Source organism: Bubalus kerabau, chromosome 4 (assembly GCF_029407905.1).
Source record: "Bubalus kerabau isolate K-KA32 ecotype Philippines breed swamp buffalo chromosome 4, PCC_UOA_SB_1v2, whole genome shotgun sequence".
In the NCBI taxonomy this organism is placed as follows: Eukaryota; Metazoa; Chordata; class Mammalia; order Artiodactyla; family Bovidae; genus Bubalus; species Bubalus kerabau.
In genome coordinates this window covers 103,237,694-103,261,150 of record NC_073627.1, presented here as the reverse complement: position 1 = coordinate 103,261,150, position 23,457 = coordinate 103,237,694, and the positions used below count along the sequence as shown (strand labels likewise).

General features: G+C 40.4%; 1 protein-coding gene across 21 annotated transcripts in view; it reads left to right on the top strand.

Annotated features, from left to right (window-relative positions):
* KDM4C (lysine demethylase 4C) overlaps window positions 1–23,457 on the top strand; it is a 405,440-nt gene that overhangs the window by 336,012 nt on the left and 45,971 nt on the right. For all 21 annotated transcript variants that reach the window (XR_008713536.1, XM_055578102.1, XM_055578093.1 and 18 more), the window contains 2 exons: window positions 2,691–2,876; window positions 22,727–22,897. Coding sequence is in view for 20 of the 21 variants with exons in the window: in XM_055578102.1 (XP_055434077.1) it covers window positions 2,691–2,876; window positions 22,727–22,897 (357 nt within the window). In the remaining variant the exon portion in view is untranslated. The remainder of the gene's footprint in view (window positions 1–2,690; window positions 2,877–22,726; window positions 22,898–23,457) is intronic.

The window sequence follows — 23,457 nt, the reverse complement described above, 5'->3', positions numbered from 1 at the left end:
GAGGCTCTTGTCCCTGGAATTAAGTGCTTCATTTTTTGTTAGTTAGTGCTGTTGTGGTTTCATTCTTTTTCATATCTCTTTATTTGTTTAGGGTTTGGGACTGGAGAGTTTATAGCAGGGGCTAAGTCTGCTATCTTGATCTAGTCAGTGTTGCATTTCTTTAAAGCCTTCTTCCTCTGTTGCCCCCAAGCATACCCTCGTTGCACTGGTCATTCTAATTCCATATAGCATTTTATATCTACTTCTTTCATAGTACTTAATTTTATTCTAATTTGCAACATTCTAGGAAGTGTCTTATGTGTCCTTATCTTTACCCTATTGAGTTAAATTACATAGCCCAGCAGTGTAGGTGTCAAATTGCTACAGATGCTTCAGCCAGGGTGAAGCACAGTTGGTTTAGTAGCAAGCAATGAAACTGTGATGTTGGAGAAGACTCCTTGGACTGCAAGGAGATCAAACCAGTCAATCCTAAAGGATATCAATCCTGAATATTCATTGGAAGGACTGATGCTGAAGCTGAAGTTCCAATACTTTGGCCACCTGATGCAAAGAACTGACTCATTAGAAAAGACCCTGATGCTGGGAAAGACTGAGGACAGGAGGTGAAGGGGACAACAGAGGACAAGATGGTTGGATGGCATTGCCAACTCAATGGGCATGAATTTGAGCAAGCTCCAGGAGATGGTGATGGACAGGGAAGCCTGGAGTGCTGCAGTCCATGGGGTCACAAACAGTCGGACACCACCGAGTGACTGAACAACAACAAAAGTGAAACTGGGGTTCGGAAGTACTATGTAGCTGTTCTACAACATACAAAATGGCTCCTCTACCAAGTTTTGCAGAATTCTCTGTCTCTGCAAGAACTTCGTTAATGTTTAGGTCAAACTTCCCAACTCCATGAAATAAACATCCTCTAAAGCATGGTATTACAATAGTCTGCAGTTGGGGTGACTTTCTAAGGATCATGGATCTATCCTTAGAAATCGCCCCATGCGGTCTTCCTGGAAAAGGAGGCATTTCCCTTACAAAATTCCAAGGATTGAGTTATTACTGAGCTTAAATGTATACTGTCTGTCTCCTTCCTTCTTTCTGGAGTTGCTGTTTATTCAGGAAGTTAACTGTAGAAGAGGCTGAGAAGCTTGGAGTGATCAATTCATTAATTAGCTAAGTCATAATACTCTTCCTTATTCTTGATTCTATCTAATTAGTAAAATAGGAAATAATTTCTCCTTTCATACATCTGTCAATATCTGAGTTTATTCAAACACTGACCTCACTGTGCTATGCTTAGGCTCTTAAAAGATTATCTGATTATGCCTGGGGTTTCTGATATGAGGTCTTGCTGCTTTACCTGTCATCATATTTTGAGTGGTTGGAGTTGAGAAAAAAGATACCAGAATACTAAGAATTACCAGGAATATACTGAACCTAATACCAAGAATTTGCCAAAGAGATACCAAGATGTTAAATAATGCTTTTATTCACATTATAATGGGTCTTATTTTAGTTCTTTGGGAAGATAAATCAGAATGACATGAAATAAAAGAAGAGATCCATTTGGAGGCCATTATTACACTGGGCAAGACACCATGGACCAAGATTGTGGCAGTTGGTGTAGATGAGTAGAGTAAAATCAGAATAAGATTAAGGTGCAGAATCTATAAGACTGAAGATGCTGATCAGATGTGAGGGCGAAGAAGAGTTAGAAGTTTACCGCACACTGTTGGGTGCAAGTCGGTGATAAAATATCACAGTCCTCTAAGGGCATTGAGTGCAAGTATCTTTTTTTATCTCAGGAAGGAAAATGTACCTATAAAAGAAAAGTTGAGCTTTTTGATCATTCTGTTTCTTTTGCTTTCTGAACCTGATCCTACATTGTTCTACAACTCTTTTTTCCTAATTGTCAAGTATTAGTTCACAAATCTTGCATTTAGTGAAGCTATTTGATTTTATTCCATCTCTCATAACAAATGTACTGATAACGTTCAGGGCTAATTGTATGCAATTTAATTTTCAGATTGTGGTAATTATTATTGCTGTTTTTATTTCCATTCTTTCTTTCCCAGGCATAGTCAGCTATAGATATTCAACAAAATTATGCCCTTTGGGGTGATTTTCAATTTTCTCACTTTGGGAGGCATATTTTTGTTTCAGTCATGAAGGGTTCAGATTTGGATTATTAAACACTTGAGCCATAGTTTCCACATTGGCCCATTTAACACTTTACATTTCCTTATAAATAGAAACCTTAGCCCATCTGTGTGCCATTTGGGTATTTTTGAAGACCTCATCTAATTTAGGAGAATATGTGCCTGTTTGATGTACAGAAAAGCCCGCCATGCAGGCGGTAAAAGAGAAATAGCTTCAGTGTTCATGGATGACTTACAGGAGCAACCAGGGGGCCTTTCCCTCAGCTCTAAGCATGGAGAAGCATGTGCAGAAGGGCTTGGCTTTCCTAACCACAAGGAGTGTTTCAGCATATGTCTTGTAGGATGTGGCCATATCGGCATGTTTCCTTGAAGGTATGTGGCTCGTATTGCCGCAGTCAATCTCACCACTAGGGCCCCTGCAGATCAGGCCTTGCTAATATTATCAGTGTTCTTCCTCTCTAAAAGTTATGCTGTGAAATGTGTAAATTCGCTGAGTTAACAGAGTTTGAATTGACAGTCTTCTTTGTTTTAATCCTCCAGAAATGCATGTTCTGCAGACACCGGGTTAAGAAGGTCTCTGGAGCCTGCATCCAGTGTTCCTACGGGCGTTGCCCGGCCTCCTTCCACGTCACATGTGCTCATGCTGCTGGGGTGCTGATGGAGCCTGATGATTGGCCATATGTGGTGAATATCACGTGCTTCCGACATAAGATCAACCCAAACGTGGTAAGGCCTGCTCTCCCTTTGCTGATGCCAAGACTGCATGTGAATCCCCTCCTGTATATCCCCCAAGTGTAGCATGCTCTACTCTGTAATGTTACTCATTGATGATGTGTCTAGAGTGTATGTCTCTTGAGAACAGGGATTATACGTTATTATTTACTAGTATTTGTCCAAGACCCATTAGTGTCTGGCACATGCTAGATGCAGCACATATTTATGAGTTGAATGAGTGAATGAACAGATGAATGGATAAAACTCTTTGTGGCTGTTCTGGTTTGGGGTCTGTATACAGGGCTGCTGAGTATGGTTGTACAGATTATGCACTGCACATATCCAGAATGAGGGGGAGAGCATTTCTGGGAAGAGACTGATGTGAAAACATCTCCTGAGATCCTGCAGTGTTTAATCCAGACACCTGTACACTCTGGTCTTGGGGGTTTATTTCCTCTCTTCTAGAAAAAAACAAAGAGCAGTAACACAGTAAGGGGAGGGAGAGGGTGGTCCCAAACATTTAAGGACATGCTGCTTGAGACGGGATAAGCTAGAGGCAGCACAGAGGCACCGGGAGGAGTAAGGACAAGCTCAGAAAAGGAGAAGAGAAGTACACACATCAGCATTTTCTGCCTTTTCCATTTCACTCAGGATTGAACCTGTTTCTAGGAAAAGAATGTTTGCAACAAACTAACATGTGAATTCAACTGTAATTCAGTTTACCTGTCCTTGGTGAATGGACTCTTTCCTCTGTTTCAAAGGCTTAGAATAATTCAGACAGTGCAGAGATGGTTGCTGTGCCTTGGTTAGCTTTTCTGATCACCATCATTGTCTGTGGCTTTCAGTGAAGAGGCTGAAGCATCCTATTGACCCTCAGTTTCACTCATGTGCTGAAGGTCCCAGGAAGCTTGGCCACAGACCATTTGCAGCCTCACATGCTTGTCCCATGTCTCTAATTACCTCCGATGAGCAGCCTGCGAGGTCACTACCATGGGCTGGGGAGCCATGACTCCTATACAACACATCTCTCGGCTTTTTGATTCCAGCAGCTTCTTCTGGTGTCTTGAGAAATACTTGATGTTTGTGGGTTGGGTCTTTGTGTGGATGCATGTGAATGTGCAAATGTAGAAAATGACATCACAAACTGTCACGTCTAATTTAAAGTTATTTTCCATTGTCGTAGGCCTCAAGTTACATATTCATTCGTGTTTTTTCCTTAATTTCTTGAGTTGATGCGCTCTTGCTAAGAATAGTACATGTACTCAGCAGAAAACCCACTTTAGCAACTTTAAAAAAATTACACTAATAACACATTGCGTTACTGGCACTTTGCCATTTACAGTGCAGTCACTAACATTACCTCATCAGACGACTCATGAGGATACATTTTGAGATGTGAACCAGGTCACAGCCTCTGGAGTCAGAGTTGTTGCCGTCCACACTTATATTCTGCCAGGAGCACATGTACAGCCGTGTGTGCGTTCTTCTCTCTGAGCCTCGGCTTCCTTGTCTACAATGGCGTGCCCACCTTATCGTGTGGTTTTCAGTTCACCTCACACTGTAAGCCCTCAGAAAATGAAAGTTGTATTACTGCTTTCTCTTTTTTATTACTTCCACTGCTGCTGTTGCTGCTCCATTCCTTTGTGAACTGGGCCACATGAGTAATGCTATCCTCACTTCAAGAATAGGAAGCCCAAGTTCAGAGAGGTTCAGTTTTTTGCCCAAATATTCAGTTAATGAGTGACAGGTGCTGGAATGTAAATATGTTTTCAGCCCATAGTCTACTGTTCGTTGAATTCCACACCCCAAACCTCAAGTGGCGCTAGAGGTGTTCATTTGAACCTTTGCTTGGGATCATATATTCCCTTTTTAATATTCCAGAGCTCTGTGGTTACTGATGATTATATTGAAGTTGCTGTTAAAGAGATACAGGTGTTTAATCAGGACCTCATTCCTCTTAACTCTGAAGTGTTTGATTCAGTCAGGTTTATGTTACTAATGTGTTTCATAAATGATGATGAAAGAGAAAATATTTGACTTTGAGATGATTTAGAAACTACTCTTCCCTATAGATCACTTCAGAACTTGGTGTACTTTGTAAAGGGTAGGGGGGAAATCATATAATTTACAGCATTACATGTGGTGGGCTTTCTCTATGAGGAAAATATTTTAGTGTTCATAAATTGCCTTTGCAAAATTCTCTAGGTGGAAGCACTGTGAACACTGGATTTCTGAAATACATTCCTGGTAGCTAATACTTATCCATTATTCTTAATTAGACTCCACGTATGGATTCCTCCCAAAAATGTTTGACAACTAACTCGAGGGAATCCATAGACTCTGTGAACTTTGGTTAAGAGTATTGTAATTACCCTTATTGCATTAAATGTTCTTTCCTTTTTCAAGTGTAAAAAAATTGAACTTCACTCGAGTATCTCTCTTTGTGTAAGCTGTGAATGCCAGGGGATACACTCCCCAGAGTCAGAAGTGTAGTTTGTCTGTGTTCTCGACAATGCTGGGATTGTTTGGTAACAGGCAACTGCTGAATCATAGCAGTGAAAAAACTCGTGAGATGAAGTCCTGGCTAACTTGGCAACCCATCACAGGCGTTGCTGAGAGTAGAGGATGCTTGACCAGTTTAGGTGAAGTGAAGTATAAACCTACAGTTACTTCAGTACTGCAGTTTTACTTTTTTTTTTTTTTTTTGCATCTTCCATTATTTGCTTTTTGCATCCAAAAGGACCATTTTAAAGTAAATTCTACTTCTCCTTAATGTCATAAATTATTTTAAATACACTAGCTTATTCAGTGTTGTTGATCTTTGGGTATAGAATCACTCTGGATAATGGTGCAAAAATTTCATCTGATTTATTATAATGCACTTTTCCATTGGACAATAAACATACTCTGTGGTTAGAATGATAATATTGGGGAAAATAGGTAGCTTTCAAATTCTTGATTATTATTTACTTATGGCTGTACTGGATCTTCATTGCCGCGTAGGCTTGAAGGTGCATGGGCTGCAGTAGCTGTAGCGTGTGAGCTCAGTACTTGTGCATCCGGGCCTCGTTGCTCTGGGGCACGTGGAATCTTCCTGGACCAGGGGTTGAACCCTTGTCCCCTGCATCCACAGGTGGGTTCTTAACAAATGGACCACCAAGGAGTCCAGCTTTCAAATTCTTGAAGTAGAAAGGAGCATGTTATAGGAGATGCACTGCTAGCCCCCCACCCCCACCCCCATCTCTGGTCCCTGTTATTTTAACCTAAATTTTAGTATAGAGTTTTCAGTATTTTTGTCAAACATATATTTTTTGACTGGTACCTGCTTTCTTGCAAGTATGAGGTTTTATTCATGTGTGCTTGTGTATGTGCACATGTGATAATGTCAGTAGTGTTGTGATACTTGACCATCCTTTGCCATGATCCACTGTGGCCTCTTTCTGGGCTCTATTTCCGAAGGTTCCATTGGATGTATTCCTAACCCACTTACATGCATGTTGAACAGATGTTTGTAAGGAAAAGACAGAGAACACAATAAATGGTAAAAATGGTTTTGAAACTGGGAGCTTTGGAAGCATTTCTTATTCAAAGCAAACAATGAACTACTCACAAATTTTATACTTCCTGCAAAGTACAGTCACTGACTGTCTCCTCACACCTGAGTTAACTAGGCACGTGTCAGTGGAAGAGACACCTGAATAACGAAAGGCAGCAGAGCTGAGAAAGATGGCATGCACTGATTTTTTTTAAGCAAATTACTTCAATAAACCTAGATTATAGTGTTTGTTCCATGTATGCAGTATTGGAGCTCCAGAATTCCTTGTACTTTATGTATTAATAAGTTGTAAAAAGCAAGGCGCCTCTAATACACAGTCTTATACAAGGTACATCATTTTTGTCTTAATATCCTCTCCTGTCAAAGACATTTGAGAAATTTATTTCCTTTATCATTTACTAAGTTGTGGCTGCTAATGTGGAGATAGACACCTATTCAAAAAGAGAGGAAGAATTTGAGTAGAGAAAACATCTTAGTGGTCAATTTTTTTTTCCTACTGTTTGGTGTATTTTTTCATTTTTTCTATTATTTTAGCTAGATCATTATATTTAGTAGATTTAACCAGTATTTTATCTTTTAGATTAGTACTCAGCAATCCATAGAAGCTTCTTGGTATAAATTTGTTGAAATAGCTCTCTAATGCTAGGGAATGAGCTTAGTGGACAAAAGAGAGATAGTATTTATTGAGCATCTTTTATCAAGCATGTGTTAGAGATTTTACATGAGCACCTTTTTTCAAGGCAGTATTCTTGGTGTGGACATTGGAAAGTAGTGGTTATGTTGGCTTCTGTTTCGGCCCCTCCCACTCTGAAAGGTTCTCTTGTCTCTTTAGCTCACCTTCATGTTCTATTCTATGTAGCATTCATCTTTGTTGTAGAACTTGAATCCTTGCTCAACACTTGCTGACTTCTTTCCCTGCTTGTGTCTTCAGGTGAGCAGCCCAGGAAAGCTTCACTAACTCCTTCCCTGCCATCACTGTGCATGGCTCAGGACAGGAGGGGAACCTGCATTGCCCAGGATTTGGTGAAGGACTTGGAGCAAGGCAGCCCTTCTGGTTAATCCATGCTTGTGTAACTAACCTTTGGGTGGTAATGGGGTGAGAATATCTGTCATCACTAACAATAATACCTTCCTTGCTGTGCAGAAACAGTTCTCACCTTGCCAGTATGTAGAACATTGGGTGATCAAGGCCCCTAAATTCTAAACCCTAAAATATTGCATAGCATATTATACTTTCAGTATTGGTCATTGAGAAAACACCAAGTGATAAAAAAATATTAAGAAATCAGGAACACTTTTATATGAATTCATTAAATATAAAAAGGGTCTGCAGTGTTTCAGGATTATGGATTGATACAGAGAGACCTCAAACACTCACTCCCACTGTAAATTCCCACTGATGCTTTTGGACATCATCATGGATTCTAGCCTTTTACAGATCCAGCAGGTACCAGTTGACAGTAATTTTCTTCTTGGTGCTTCTGTCACACTGTGACCATGCAGAGTCAAAACCAAGCACTCTGATGCAGAAGCAAGGCTCTTAGCTGCTGTGCTCTATTCTCTAAGAAGATAGGCTAAATAAAGATACGAGTAAAATGTTTTGCGAGTCCTTGGAAGGAAGTCACTAATTCTATCTGGGGCAGTCAGGTGGCATTCACAGAGGAGGTAACATTTGTGCTGGTTCTAAAAGAGAAAAGTTTGAGTTTGCTAAGTTGATGTGTCAACTGCATTGGAGCTGGCATTGGAAGGCCAGAGTGAAAGGAAACCAAGCTCTCACTTGTGACTAGTTCTCAATCATCTGGTTGTCTCTTGATTCAACCCATGATATGAATCCATCATCTTTTGGTCTTTTCTTTTCCCTCCTTAAGTATGGCTTGACTCTGTCCCCTTCATGCTTTTACAAAAGAGAACCAGAATTTATTGTAGTTAATGCTCATCTTGGAGAAGGAAATGGCAACCCACTACAGTATTCTTGCCTGGAGAATCCCATGGACAGAGGAGCCTGTTGGGCTGTTGTCCATGGGGTCGCAAAGAGTTGGACATGACTGAGCAACTAACACTAACACTCATCTAACAATGATCTGAATGTTTTCATTTCCGTAAACCCTCTTCGTCACCCTGATCTGCGTGTCTTTGTGGTTAACTGACAGTGTTTGGTGATTGTTGTTTTTTCTGTAACAGTTGAGGTATTGCTAACCCCCTTTCTGTTCAGTTACTAAAGTTTGTCATGACCAAGTAACAAACTCTTCTTAGACTTGTGCATAATAATCTGATATTTGTATATGGTTTTTCAATGTAAGTTGTTTTTGAAACATCCTTCTGAATTTGTACTGTTATTGAATAGTAGAAAGCATTCTGACCAAAGCAAAGGTCTGGTGTAAAAAATTCTTAGCAAGGGTTTAAAAAAACAAACAGTATAGTGATTTAGGGGTGAGTGTGTTCAATCTTTCTAAATCAGACATACATTTCAAAAAGAAATCCCTCACCCTTTATCAGTAGTAGTGTTTTGTTGAGCTCTCAATCCATGTATCCTGGATGACAGAAAGTTAAGGCCAGATTGCCTGGGAGAAGAAATACTTAACACAGACATTTTAGAATATTTACAGTCGGAACCAATTTTTCCCTTGTTCACTTTATTAGGTAAAACCAGTGAATACAGTGTTTTTCTTAATTTTATCAAGAAAATTAAACATATCCCACTTCAAACTTCTGTATTTTATTAATAACCCTCATTTTCATTTCCTGCTGCTATTTCTGTAGACATTTCCTGGGGAAGGGCAAGGTCAGTGATCATGAGCTCTTCTCCTTCGGGCTTCCAGTCAGTAGAAGTGCTTCAGAGTCTCTGGAGCACAATCTCAGGCCCTGGGTTTCCATTGTCTTTCCATCGTACCTGGTGTAGTTAGGGAGACCTAGGGAGTCTCTTCGGAGAAGGCAATGGCACCCCACTCCAGTACTCTTGCCTGGAAAATCCCGTGGATGGAGGAGCCTGGTAGGCTGCAGTCCATGGGGTCGTAAAGAGTCGGGCACGACTGAGTGGCTTCACTTTAACTTTTCACTTTCATGCATTGGAGAAGGAAATGACAACCCACTCCAGTGTTCTTGCCTGGAGAGTCCCAGGGATGGGGGAGCCTGGTGGGCTGCCATCTATGGGGTCACACAGAGTCGGACACAACTGAAGCGACTTAGCAGCAGCAGCAGCAGGGAGTCTGTTGGAGGGACATCATACCTTCTGCTGGGCCTGGTTGTGGGGCATAGAGGAAAATTCCACTAACACTCACCCCACAAGCTCCCCATAGTGACTTCATGGTCCCAGACAGAGGCTCCTCTGCCTCCATGGAGCCATCTTTACCTTACCCTTCTGTCCCTCCATTTTCCAGTCCCTTTTCAGAGTCTAGTCACTTGGTAAGGGTCTTTGTGCCAGTCCCCGCTCGGGGCACCAGCTGCAGAGACTCCAGACCCATTTCTGATGCTAATTGAAGTGTTTCAGGGGGAGTTTTGAATTTGCGGGAAGAGATAACAGATGCCTCCATTGCATATTCTAATTTTAATTCAGTCAAGGGTACAGAAACTAATCAGAAGGGGGAGACCATGCAGGCAGAGAAAGGCCGAGTGCCTCGATGTGGCACCTCTCCGGCACACCGTTAGTGGGCTGCCCCGTTGTGGCAACATCTGCATGTGACTGGCTGCTGCTGTATCGAAGCACAACTGTGGTTTCCTACCACATAGTTGCTCTATGTAAGGGGTTTACATTTCCATTCTGGAAGGATTTACTCCTAACAGTCTGGGCCTTTCCATTTAAGGAAAAATGTGCACGCACCTGGCTCTTGAATCAGACTCATGATCAACAAAGCCACACTGTCGTCTGGGGATAGAAAGTAGAGTCAATTCCCAGTGACTCAGAACAATATCTCTGCCTTTAAGTATAGCATTTCTCCAGACTCTGATTTCTTGTCCTTTATCCTTTAATCTGGTTGGGTTAAAAAACAAACAAACATTATTTCAAATTTCCTGGAAGCATCCAAAGGCATTTGAAAAATGTTAGGACATAGGTTATATGGGATGCCTTATTTATTTTACAAATAGACAGTGCTTGCTCCTAAGGGCCTGAAGAGCCCCTGAAATAACTCTGAAACAATGTTGGCTGCTGAGGCCTTAAATGTATTGATGTGAGTGTTAGCAGTCACCCTCTGTGGAGCCCTGATTTCCAGGAGGTTTCTTGTTCAACAGCCTTGGCTATCTTCTTCTCTCTCAAAAATGTGGAAAGGAGAATTTTGCCTGAACTTTTTATTTAGCTTTGTAAAACTGCAAAATAATCCTGACTTAAAAAAGAAAAATTCAGGAAAAATCTGCATCTTGGTTACAGGAGTTTGGTGTTTATCACTAAAGCAGATTCATCAGAACCCCCACGAAGTACTTGTCGTGTTGTATTTCCTACTTGGCCGTCTTATCCCCACCCCCTCCCCTGAAGTGCATCATGGGCCCAGGGACCAGTCAGCCAATCTACTGCAGGAGGGGCAGGTGCAGGAAGGGCTGTTTACATGGGACCATTGATACTTGACAACTTCATGGACCACACATACTGAGGGAAATCAAGTCTTGTATTCTAAGAACCACTTATCTGGTTACAGTTTTTAAAAACATAGGTAAGGTGTGTTTCTATATGAAACACTTGCTCAGCTTTTCACAGAATTACTTCTCAGGAAATTTTAAGCTTTTCAGCAATTTAATACTCCTTTTTTAAAAAGATTAGGGCATGCATTATTGTCTGATAGCTTGTTAAGAAAATTAAGTAGTGACACTAATCCCATATTTTAACATTGGTATTACAGTCAAGCACTGTGGAGACAGTAGAGAAATATAAATGGAATGTGTCAGCAAACACAAAACAGCAAAGAGAATTTGACATTCCAACATCTTGTAAAGCATAAGAGGCAGGATTTTCAATTCCTTCATGTAGAAAACAGTAATTAGATGCCATAGTCATAATGAAATCCATAGATACTGACACAGGGTAATGAAACTATAGTCTAATGAGACTATTAACTGCAAGCAGTGGAAAAGGCACTTAAATAAGTTCCATCATTTTTTATCTAAAGGGCTACTCTCTAGGTCTGTGTTCTTTGTCCACATTCACCGAACATGATGTGTAAAGCTCTAAATTAACTAGAGGGGCCTCTTGAGGTCTCTTGGCAGGAAGCCAGTCGGCCTGGGGCTACCCCATCTCTCTGTCCCACCCTTCCACAGAGTGTTGGTAGCCATCTTGGGATCTGAGCCATTTTTCACATGCAAATCAATACTTCTTCCCTTTCTAGGTAAAAGAGATGGTTTCTTGACCATTCCTTATCTGAAGCTGACTGTTTTCACCATGAGATTGCGTGCATCTCTCTTTCTTCTTCTCCCACACTGGGTGTAGTGGATCTGTGAAATTATAGAGTAGTATATGAAGGAACATAAGAGATTTCTTTTTCTACAATTTTTTTTCAATAGAATATTCTTTCAGTTTTTCTTTCAGCCATTCCTGGGCTGACCTGGCACTCAGAAGCTTTTTCTTGGGGCAGGAGGAAGGGAGAAAGGAAACCTAATTTCTTTGTGGGCATCGAATGTCCTTGTGAGTTGTTTTCCATTGTGCTTGTCTCTCCTTGCATGTTATGTAGGCCTTTTCGTCAGGTCTGTCCCCATTTTCTCATATATTTCTCAAGAATTGGAAGAAAATTAAAAATTTGCAAACCCTTACATTAAACAACTTTTAACTGTATCTTAAAATCTGTTGTCTTGTATCTTTATCATTTATTTGGAGAAAAGAAGAGCATCCTTAATAGATGCTAAGAAGCAGCTTTGGCTGAGGCTGCAGGAACCACAGAGGTTAGCATTAGATGTTGTTGGAGGGAACACGAGGGCTATAGGCAGGGGGCTGGGAAGGGAGGGTTGCTGCTGGAGCCTCTCAGTCCTTCCCCTCACCTTCCTGCCTCCACTGGAGTCCACACAGCACTCTTTCAAGCACAGTGCTGGGCACAGAGAGACATTTAATTAACCCTTGATAGACTGACAGATGGATATTAGCTTGCTTAATTAATAGTGGATGTTTTACAGGCTTTGTGGATTTGTCCCCTTTGATTAACATCCTTGAGCCCATGTGGCAGAATCTGCACTGCTCCTGCTGTGGTTGTGATGAGCGGTAGGAAGCTTTTGGCTGACTTCTCCACTGCTCCTCTGGCTCCTCCTGCAATTTTCAAGGAAGCTTAGGAAGCTTGCACGTGTTCATTCTCAACCTCTCTCTACCTCTTTCTCTCTCTCCCTCCCTTTCTGTCTGATGCTCATGGAAGTAGTGTGCCTGTATAGAGTCAGAATTGACTATGCCACCCTGATTTTCTCTTGTGTTCAAGATGACTGTCATTTTTCGTTGAGAGCAGCATATCAAGGTAGATGAGGTAAATAAAATTAATGGTAGCTAATATTGGTATAATGCCTTTTATAGTTTATTGAACGTTTTCACTGGTAGTGCATTGTCTCTTTTGGTCCACACAGTAACCTTCTGTTGCAGGTTTTTCTAATTTTATCCATTCTACAGGTGATGAAATGGAGCTTCACAGAGGTTCAACAGTCATTAGAGTTCCAGAACTTCCCTGTCTCCAAAGTCAGAGCACATGGTGCGTCATTGAGATGGTGCTAATTTGGCTACACGTTTCCAGTTTGAGATCGTGGCTTGAATTAGCTTACATGGCTTCATTATTTACCTAGGCTTCCTTCTTGGTGACATAGAACAATTATTAAGCCCTTTAATTAATCTGTTTTGCTTTAGGTCACCTTGTTAAGAAAATCTTTCATCTCTTTTAGCTATTTTTAACCCAGTTACACACTGTAATTGAGATCCAAAAATCCTCATGGGTAGGAGAACTGTGTAGGAATGCCCCATGTCCCTTGCTCCTCTCTGTTGAAAACACCCCATCTGAGGTCATTTTTAAAAATTACAGTACCTTATAAATTAATGAATACTTTCATTTCTCCTAAATTATAATTCATTCCAACATTGTTTATATATTTTAGGTTCTTTGCATTTTCACATAAAATTTAAACACACACACAGCCTGCTATGAATGATTGAGAGTTTGTTGAATCTATAGTCCCCTCCCCAACCTCCCAGTTTTACAGTTAGACCCAAGAAGCCTGAAGAGCATCTGAAATCTAAAAGCCCAAGGCAGAGCTTCTGGCACCAGGCATCCAGGGACTCACATACTCTCTAGCAGCTAATGAGATTGGAAATGAGTTAGCAAGAGCTCACATCAGATTCCATCTCAGCGGTAAATGCTCCACCTCCAGCTCCATCAGTCCAACTGATGGGAAACTTTCCTCTCTGCTCTTTATAAAGTATGTTACTGAAACTATTCAGAATGGAAAGCAGGTGTTGCCTGCCTGTTGAGAGTTTCCTACATTAACACAGTGAAGCCTCTGAAGATGTTTCTCCCATCCCAGTCCCCTTCACTTAGCTCCTGGACAAGACTACCACCTCTGAGGTGAGCTAATGACTCAAATGGAAAATAATTCATGTTTTTTTTTTCCCCCCTCCATTTCTTCCACAGCCTGTTAGTTGTACTTCTACAGATGTTAAACTGAATAAGGCCTTAAATTTGCTGGGAAACTGCTTACCACCATTTCCCACTGTATTATATGTTTGTACTTAAAAACCCATGAGGAATCAAGTACATGTGAACAAACAGACATATCGAAAATTAAATACTTGTGACATTTTTATGAGCCTGCATGTGCATTTGTGTTATAAGAGCAATTATTTCTTTATGAAGCTCCAGGGATTTAGGTTTTTCTGGGTTAAATATTTTTACCTAGCTCTTGTAATTTTACAAAGAAACTTTTCATTATTACAAGGCACATTTAGATGAGTGATTTTTGCTTTGTAAGTTTGGTGAAAGAATGATAGTTTGTATTAATTTATTACTCTGATAACTGTAGGACTTTTTATAAAATGGATACCTTGAAAAAATATAACAACATCTCACATGTTATTAATTCATAGAAATTAGGGAGTAATAATAAAGTTGAGAAGGTAAAAGGGTTATTGGATATACATGGAAATGTGCATTTTGGCCTGTTCATGGAATAAGTTGCTAAGCTTTTTCCTTCAGCTCTCCAGTCTTACTGATTGAATGATGGATGTACCTATGAGAGGTACCTATTTTATTTGGATTTGCACCCTTTATTAACATCATTATACAGATGGAGGACAAACTCAGGGATTTTCCTAAGATGACATCCCTGCCCGTGACTCATATCATTACATGGATGGTGGGTGACCCTCCTTCAAGGTTTGAATACACATCCGCCTTCCCAGATCCGATAAGAGAAGACTTGCCAAGGAGAAATCTTCCTTCCTCTACCACACAGGACTCCTTGCCAAGTGATCACTGCTAAGGTCATATTTGAACTAACTCCTCTCTGTTCTCTGTCAGAAACTCACTGGGGAGAAATGATATTGACTATTGGAGAATACAGTATATATTCCAATGTCAGTACTTAAGTTAGATTCCTGTTCCAGTTTAGGTCACCCCAAAATTACTCATTTTAGGGTCCATAACTTCATTCTTCACAGAGATGTCTTCATGGAGTTTCATTTTACTGCTGTATCCACTTAGTTTATACAAGCAGAATATATAAACAACATTCTTGTTTTATAAGGCTGTTGTTAAAAGGTTGAGTGCTGTGCCTTTAAATAGATAAAATCCTTTGAACAGTTTAGTATCAAGAGAAATTTGTCTGTGAGAGCATGAGGGGAAAAATTGAAAATCTCTTTCTAAATTCTAGCTCCAATTTAACGATGCTATCAGTTTTGAGCATAGGCAGAGGTGGATTAGCAGTTTCTGTGACTCTGTCCACAATGGAAATCACATTACCTTTGGGAGAGAGATCTCAAAATATTACTTATGCCCATTGCATCTTTGAAATTAATAATTGTTATTAGACCTGCCACTAGGTATTAGTATTTAATACATTGTTAAAGAAGTATATATATTATATCACAAATTTGTTTTTTCAGTATTATTTCAGTGTAATTTGGCGGGGGTGGGGGGCAGCTAATCTTGTGTTTTATTTTATGCATTTAAAAATATTATTCTGAGGAGGGATCCATAGGTTCACAAGTTACTGAGGGGGTCCATGGCAGCAAACACTCCATTCTCAGTAGCCTTCTGGGCACATGTATATATAGGGCCTCCTGGCCCCCTTAGGCCTGGTTCAGATGATCAGAAGGCTGTGGTGATAATTATTAAAGAACTACAATTGACTCTTGAACAACATGAGTTTGAACTGTGCAGGTCCACTTATATGTGGATTTTTTTTCATTAAGTATAATACCTGTATTTTCATTTTATAGATCTTTAAATAACTAAATGTGGAGAAAAGTTTGTGTTTGATTAGAGATCACTGTATATGGCATCAAGAGTCCTCATTCTGTCCAAACTGTTTCAGCTTCCTGCTCTTGGTTGAGTCATGTGTTAATTCCTTCATTTTTGAGGCAGAGAGAACAATGTGCAAATTTTTGACTGTGCAGGGGATGGGGGTGCCCCTAACCCCTGTGTTGTTCAAGGGATAGCTGTATATAACGGAAACTACAAAGAGGTATGTAAAGAACCAAACAGATAAAATCCCGTTATCTAGGGTTATATATAGCCAACAGTTTAGTATATTTTTTTCTTAGTAGATTTGATCCTGTGTGGGTCCACTTATACATGGATTTTTTTCCCATAAATACATATTGAATTCTGTACAATCCATAATTGGTCAAATCTGTAGATATGAATGCTGACTGTAAAGTTATAATGTGAGTTTTCAACTGTGTGTGAGGGGGTCAGCACCTCTAACCTTGACGTTGTTCAAGTGTTACTGTATTCTTTTCTCTTAGTTATGTGTGTGACAAACCATCACAAAACGTACTGGCTTTAAACAACAACTCTTTAGCTACTGATTCTGATTTTTTGTTGTTCCGTCATGTCTAACTCTTTGCAACCCCATGAACTGCAGCATGCCAGGCTTCCCTGTCCTTCACTATCTCCTGGAGTTCGCTCAAACTCATGTCCATTGAGTCGATGATGCCATCCAACCATCTCATCCTCTTTTGTCCCTGCTTCCTCATGCCTTCCATCTTTCCCAGCATCAGCTGTCGTCAATGAAGGCTGGACTCATCTGGGGAGTTTTCTGTTTCAGACTGGTTGCCTCATCCATCTGTGGTCAGCTGAAGAACTGCTTGTCTTCTTTTGCCTGGGTTCTTTCATATGTGTAGGGCCTCATCTCTGGTCAGGGTGGTCTCTCATCAGCCAGCAGGAGGGTAACTCGAGTTTCTTCATAGGGCAGAATCTGTGGCCCCTGGGGAGAGGGCAGGCTTGTGAAGAGGCTTTGAATATGCATACCATTACCTCTGTTGTATTCTTTTGGCCAAAGCAGGTTAAGTCAGAAGACTAGCTCAGGTCTGAGGGTTGGGGAAGTAGACTCCAGCCTTTGGTGGGAGGAGCTGCAAAGTCACATTTCAGAGGATGTGTGCAAACTGGAAGGAGTAAAGGTTTGTGAGCATTTTTGCAGTTTGTTGCAGTGTATATATGTGAGTGCATATGCAATGATATGTTCTGCATTTTTCATCTCCAGATAGGCTCCAAATCAAAGTTATTTATTTGACTCTGTGATTATACTGGGGAGATTAAACAAAGTGTCTCAAATGGTATGTAGAACAGAAGAGGCAGTCAATAAATAAGTTAGAAAAGAACAGAAGGAAATGTAACTTCTTTAGGCAACTGCTGGAATTCCTTTCCTGTCACTTCCTGGTTGGTTTTATTTCTCCTCTGATGGCTTTCCATGTGTGTTTCCCTGGTTGATGAAACCGACACATGCACTCATGATGGGCGAGCACCTGGTTCTGGGCCCCACTTCAGCCTCTCACCAGCTTTGAGATCTTGGAAAAGTCACTTGACCTGTATACCTCAGTGACTTCATCTATGTAATGAGAATTAACAACTACAGAGTTATTGCGAGAGTTTAATTAACTCATGAGTATGGACGTGTGTTGGTAACATATCTGTGTTTTTTGTCCTAGTGACTCTTTGATGCTTTTGTAGAATGTCTATAACAATTTCTTAGTTAACATTTTCTTCTCACATCCCTAGAATTTTGAACTGTTTCTATCTTTTTAAAAAGAGAGGTTGAGGGTCCCCCCCCCCCCCCCAATTAAAGTACTGTTCATTTCTGCATAGTGTATGTTAAAGAAAATTTGACTTTAGCAATCTTAGCCTGTGCAGTAGTCTTCAAACACCATAATCTGATGGAGCCCCTTGCATAATGTCCGTCTTCTCCGATGAGAAATGACATTCTTAACATCAATAGATTCTTAGGCTTTTCTGACAGGAAGTAATTTTGAGTATGTATAATCAGTTATAGGATATGCTTGTCAATAAATTTTTCCTGCAAAAATAAATCAGAAGTCATATCAAAATAGCATTATGAAAAAAAATCTGTTTTCTTTAATACTTCCCATGAAATGGTCAGTCATGCTTGAGACTTATAAAATTTTTTATTTAGATGAAGGCAGTTTATTTAATTTGTGTGCTGGCCAGCTTTCCAGCTAGCCAATTTGCATAAATTTCATGTCCTAGCAGGAAAAAAAAAAAATAGTTGTCTAGAATCAACCTTTTCTCTGTCAAGTCTCTATCATTTTTCTTTACCCTTGATTGGCTTCTTCCACTTCCCAGACCCTGTGAATTTCACCATAAACCTTTATTACCACCCCTACCCACACACATGCCTAGCTACCCTAACAAAGAGGAACTTCTTCCTAAAAATCCCCTTTGTTTCTTTTTGCTCTTTTCTGGACAGTGAGTAATTAGAATCAATCTTCTCCCATTTAAAAAATATGTCTGTACCTGTCCTCATAGATCATTTATTTAGTTTTTTTTTTTTCCTATCTATTTATTTTTCCATTCATTCATTCATTGTTTATCTGGCAGCAACAGTGTTGCATGCCATGGGTAAAAAGACAAATTGGTCCTGGCACTGACCCATGGATTTTGCCCTGTTACAGGAAGGATAGTCAGTGAAAGTGACATTTGACCAGAGCCTTAAGAGAGTTGTAAACAAAGGCTTTGAGAGTCTTGAGGGTGGAGGAAGGAGACCACATTATTTATGCCTTCCTTCCTAAGGACCATAGCCATGTGCCCCCTTTTGACAAGAATTAGAGTCATAAGAGGCTGAGGTGAAGAGCAGAGCAGTGATGATTTAGAGCTGGATTGAGCCTTGTCATGAGAAACCGGGGTACTGCACTGTCGTGCATGCCAGTTACTGGGGTACTGTAGAGAAGAGTGGTTTATTTACCTGGGGCTAGGGTCTCATATATAGTCTCTTCTTATAATGAAGCCACTTAACAGCTGCTGAGAACTAATTGCTTGTGAGTCTAGACATTTTATGTACTTCATATTACTTTGTAGCAGACCTTTAATGTAAGTATTACTGTTTCTTCTGCAGATGAGCAAACTGAGGCTAATAAAGGTTATGTAACATCCCTATGATAACATAGTATGAAGCTGAGCTTATAATTCAAATCTAAAACATTCTTTCCTTAGAGGGTGAGTTCCAATTTTAATAAAATATGCATGCACGAAGAACCAATTATCAGAGTAAAATATACTACATGCCATTCTGACTATGAGTGTTTTTAAGGCCGTTTGACAAAGAGGGACGGCGTTTGAAAAAAATACACTGCCGACATAAAGCCCCCTTTGGCCTTAATCCAGGTCACTCAGAGCCACTGTGTTGTGAACTTCGCCTCCTAGAGGCAGTTATACCAGTACAATTTTAGGAAGCATTCATAGGCTTAATTTCGGAGTTCCAGAATTCTACAAACTGTGGCCTCACTCAAATTTATTATTACATCTAAGTTGCTCTCTTGCTTTGAAAGGTTAGATGTATTTAAAATGGTTGGACAGAGGAATGAAGTAGGAAACTAGGGAGTTATTTTGGCATATGTAAGGTACTGTGGCCCAGCTGTTAAAGATTTCTGCTTCAAACACAGTGTGTTTAAATCACTACAGGCTCCTTCCTCTTGTGCTTTGGCAAAACGTTTACACATCTAACTACACCTAAAGTCAGAGAAAAATTTTCCAGCCAACCTAGCAATCAGTAGAGAATGATTTCAAGGAAGAAAAATATCCTTTTATTTGGTTAGGCATGTGAGAAACTAGATGGCAGAGTTCACTCTGCAAAGAGGGGAACTTTAGGAACACGTCTGGGAGAGTTAGCCTTCAGTCCAAACCATGAACATCTTTGTCTGTAGTTCTGTACTCCAGGCCCTCATCTCCCACCTGGAGGTGCCCCTTCTCCCCTTGGAGTCACACGGACCTGGGTCATGTTTCTTCGGTACTAAAACCTCTCAGTGGCTCCCTTAGGCGCACAGGGTAATATCTGGACTCCTTAGAATGGTGTGAGAGCTGCCCTGCTTCCCCCCGTCCCCCATAGCCTGACCTTTCAGCCGCAGGCCATTTCCAAACTCTTCTTTCTCCTGCTTCCCCTCCCATACAAGGAGGATCTCTTGCACTTCCCAGAACAGAGTGGGCTGTTTCCTACTTCTAGGCTTTTGCTAACGCCCTTACTGGTTCCCTAATTCTGCCTATGAGTATGAAGACATGCTAGAATATCATCAGTCTTGAGTCATGCCACCTGTAAGATGACTTCACAGCACAACCTGTGTAGGCCTATTCCGGGGAGTGGGAATCAAGTCTTAGTGGTTTTGGTTGGAGTCCAGAGTCCAGGGGAGGTGCTTGGTGTCCATTGCAGCACGACTGTTGAAGGAACCAGTGAGTCAGCGACTCTCTGGGCATTTCTTCTCTGGTTTCCAGAAGGAAAAGTTTAAGCATAGCGCTTTATCTGTTTCCTACAAGATGTTTTAGCTTTTTTTGAAATTCAAGGAAAAAAGAAGTAAAGCCTCTAATTAAACCAAGATTCTGAATTGACACTTTATTTCCCAATGATGTTATAAATATCCCTGCCAGAAGACACTGGGTTAATGAATCCTGGCTTTCTGTAGGTTATGGATGACATGTCAGACTACTGTTGGTATCTTGGGGATTATGAGACTGTGCCTTCTAGAGCCCATTTAGCAACGGTGCTGGGCCTTCCCAAGTGCTTGATTCAGGAGCCCCCTAGTGAGTCAGAGCTTGTGGCATCAAGAGTCAGGTTGATGAATGAGACTTGGAGATAGGGAGTAAAAGGGACTGGGCAGACCTGCTTGTAAGATGGTGACTCCCCTCTGCACCTGGCAGGAATGAGGTTTGTGTGGGTTTCTAACAGGGGAGCAACAGCCTTATTCCGAAAAATAAATTGCAAACAAATAAAAAGCCCCAAATAGAGGAGGCTAAAATGTCTGGAGTACTTACCATGAGCCTCGCATTCTGCCAAGCACTTTCCCGAAACATTTATCCTGAAGTCTTCCACTTCATAGCATGGTATATACTCTGAGACCTAGTCCCTGGTTTTCCTTGGTTATATGTATGTGCACGTATACCTGTATGTATGAAAGTGTGTGTGTGTATGTATATGTGTACGTGTATGTATATATATTTATACACATCCATACATTTCTTTGCTCTGACTTCGGAAAGGGTCAAGAAGCAAAGATGCCTTTGTAGTAATAAGCACACCTAAGCACCTGGATCTTATCCTCTAATATCACTACCCACAAAAATGAACCACGTTCCTCTGGGAAATGCTAATTCCAGGGCTGAGGCAAAATGATCTTGAGACTCTTATGAGGCCAGAAAGGAAGGAACTGCTAAAAAATAAAAGGATGTCTTAAGGGACATAGGAAACAGATTGAAGAGGCTTCTACTGGCCAAATCTGGGATAATCTGAGCACCGAAATAATTGATTATAGTATGAATTATAAACAGTTGTGAAGGAGGAGTTAATAATCCCATACTGATGACGGATGGATGTGGGGAGAGTAGGAGGCTTTTGCTTAATAACTGCCAGGTGCCAACCAGTAAATGTGGAGGGAGTACTGGAGCAGGAAAAGTCAGCATATCATTCCCATCATAGTAAAACTGGAGTAAGCAAGATTCATCAATGGATGCTAAATCTAAGCAGAAGTGTGGAGGAGCAGGATATTTGTGGGCTGTTTAAGGCTCTCCCACAGATTGTTTATTAGGTAGAAGGGAAAAGTAGTGATTACAAAGTGGAAAAATTGGACTGCTCTTTGACCAGGATCAAAGTTAATATCACCATTGAAAGGCAGATAAACATCTGCCTCCAGATGTGGTTTCTTGAGAAGATGACAGCGTTGTCTGTGTGGTATTCTGGCCAGGAATGTATATCAGACTCTAATCATGAGGAAACGTCAGCCAGATGCTCTGTTGAAAAAAAGGGGCAGGGAGAGGTGGATCCTTCAAAAGTATCATGATCATAAAAGACAAAAAAAGGCTGTGGAAATGTTCCAGGTTACAGGGGGTCAAAAGGACTTGGCAGCTAAATGCAGTACCTGACTCGAGACTGGATCCTGTACATAAAGAATGGGGGCACATGAAGATCATTATTCGCTCAGTTGACAAAATTGGAATATTTGTCATCAATTAAAGGGTGGTATCCATGTTAAATTTATTAAAGTTAGTAACTGTGCTGTGGTTATGTAAAGGAAAATCCCTGTATAAAATACACACTGATGTATTTAGGTATAAAAGCCCATCATTTATGGTTTGGGCATAAATGCATATACACATACAATTTTATATATATATATATGTGTATATATATATACACACACACACATACATACACACACACATATATATACACACACTTTAATATACATATATAGAAGGAAATGGCAACCCATTCCAGTATTCTTGCCTGGAAAACCCCTTGAACAGAGGATCCTGTTGGGCTTCAGTCCATGGGGTCACAAAGAGTTGGACACAACTTAGAAACTAAAACAACAACATACACACTTTAATATGTATAAAAATATATGTATATATACACACATGTAAGATAGAGAATGTGCAAAAACATGGGAAATGGTAAAATGTTAAAAATAACAATAAATAACCATAGATGAATCTTGAGTAAAGGGTCAAAGAGTATGTTTATGTTTTTGTTTTCATATTCTTACAACTTTTAAGTTTGAAATTATCCCCCAATAAAAGGTCTAAAAGTTAAAAGTATATATCATGATCATACTAATGATTATCTTCTAAATAAATATTTCTTCTGTTTTCTGTCCTCTCTTCTGTTTCTTTTCCCTCCTCTTTCTCTGTTCCATCCTTAGAAGTCCAAGGCTGGTGAGAAGGGCATCTCTGTGGGGCAGACGGTCATCACGAAGCATCGGAACACCCGGTACTACAGCTGCAGGGTTATCGCCGTGACGGCGCAGACCTTCTATGAGGTCGTGTTTGATGACGGCTCCTTCAGCAGGGACACCTTCCCTGAGGATATTGTGGTGAGTAAGGCTCTGGGTGCCTGCTCCCCAGCTTGTTTTCTGCATAACTAAACTAGCTGAACCTCTCAGGAATCTTTATCTTGGTTCTTGGTATAGCTCATTTCATTTAATATTCAGTTCAGGTGTTCTCTTTCCCCACCACAATCCTTAGAAGTGTTGTTTTCTAGGAGGTTCCTTAGCCATCATTATTCTAAATAGTAGGTGAATTTAGACTCATCTTCCCGGATTCTTTTAACTGAATGAGAAACGTATGTGGCCAGAAACAAAATGTGAATTCACCTGTTCTTATCTATTATAGACTTTGTATATTTGAATTCCTTTATTACTTTTTTTTCTTTATGCTTGGCTGGAGAATATGGCTTTTATTAATCTGACCTGACAGTGACATCTGTAATCTGACAGAAACATCTGTGTATGTTTCATATGGGAATAACAAAAATCACACAAGCAAAAGGCTCTTTTATTGAGTTTCTTAACTGTGGTCTGAAAGGGGACCCATGCATGCCTGTCTGTCTGTCTCCTTCCTCTGTCCCCTCAGTGAACCTTGGGTCTTGTTCAGA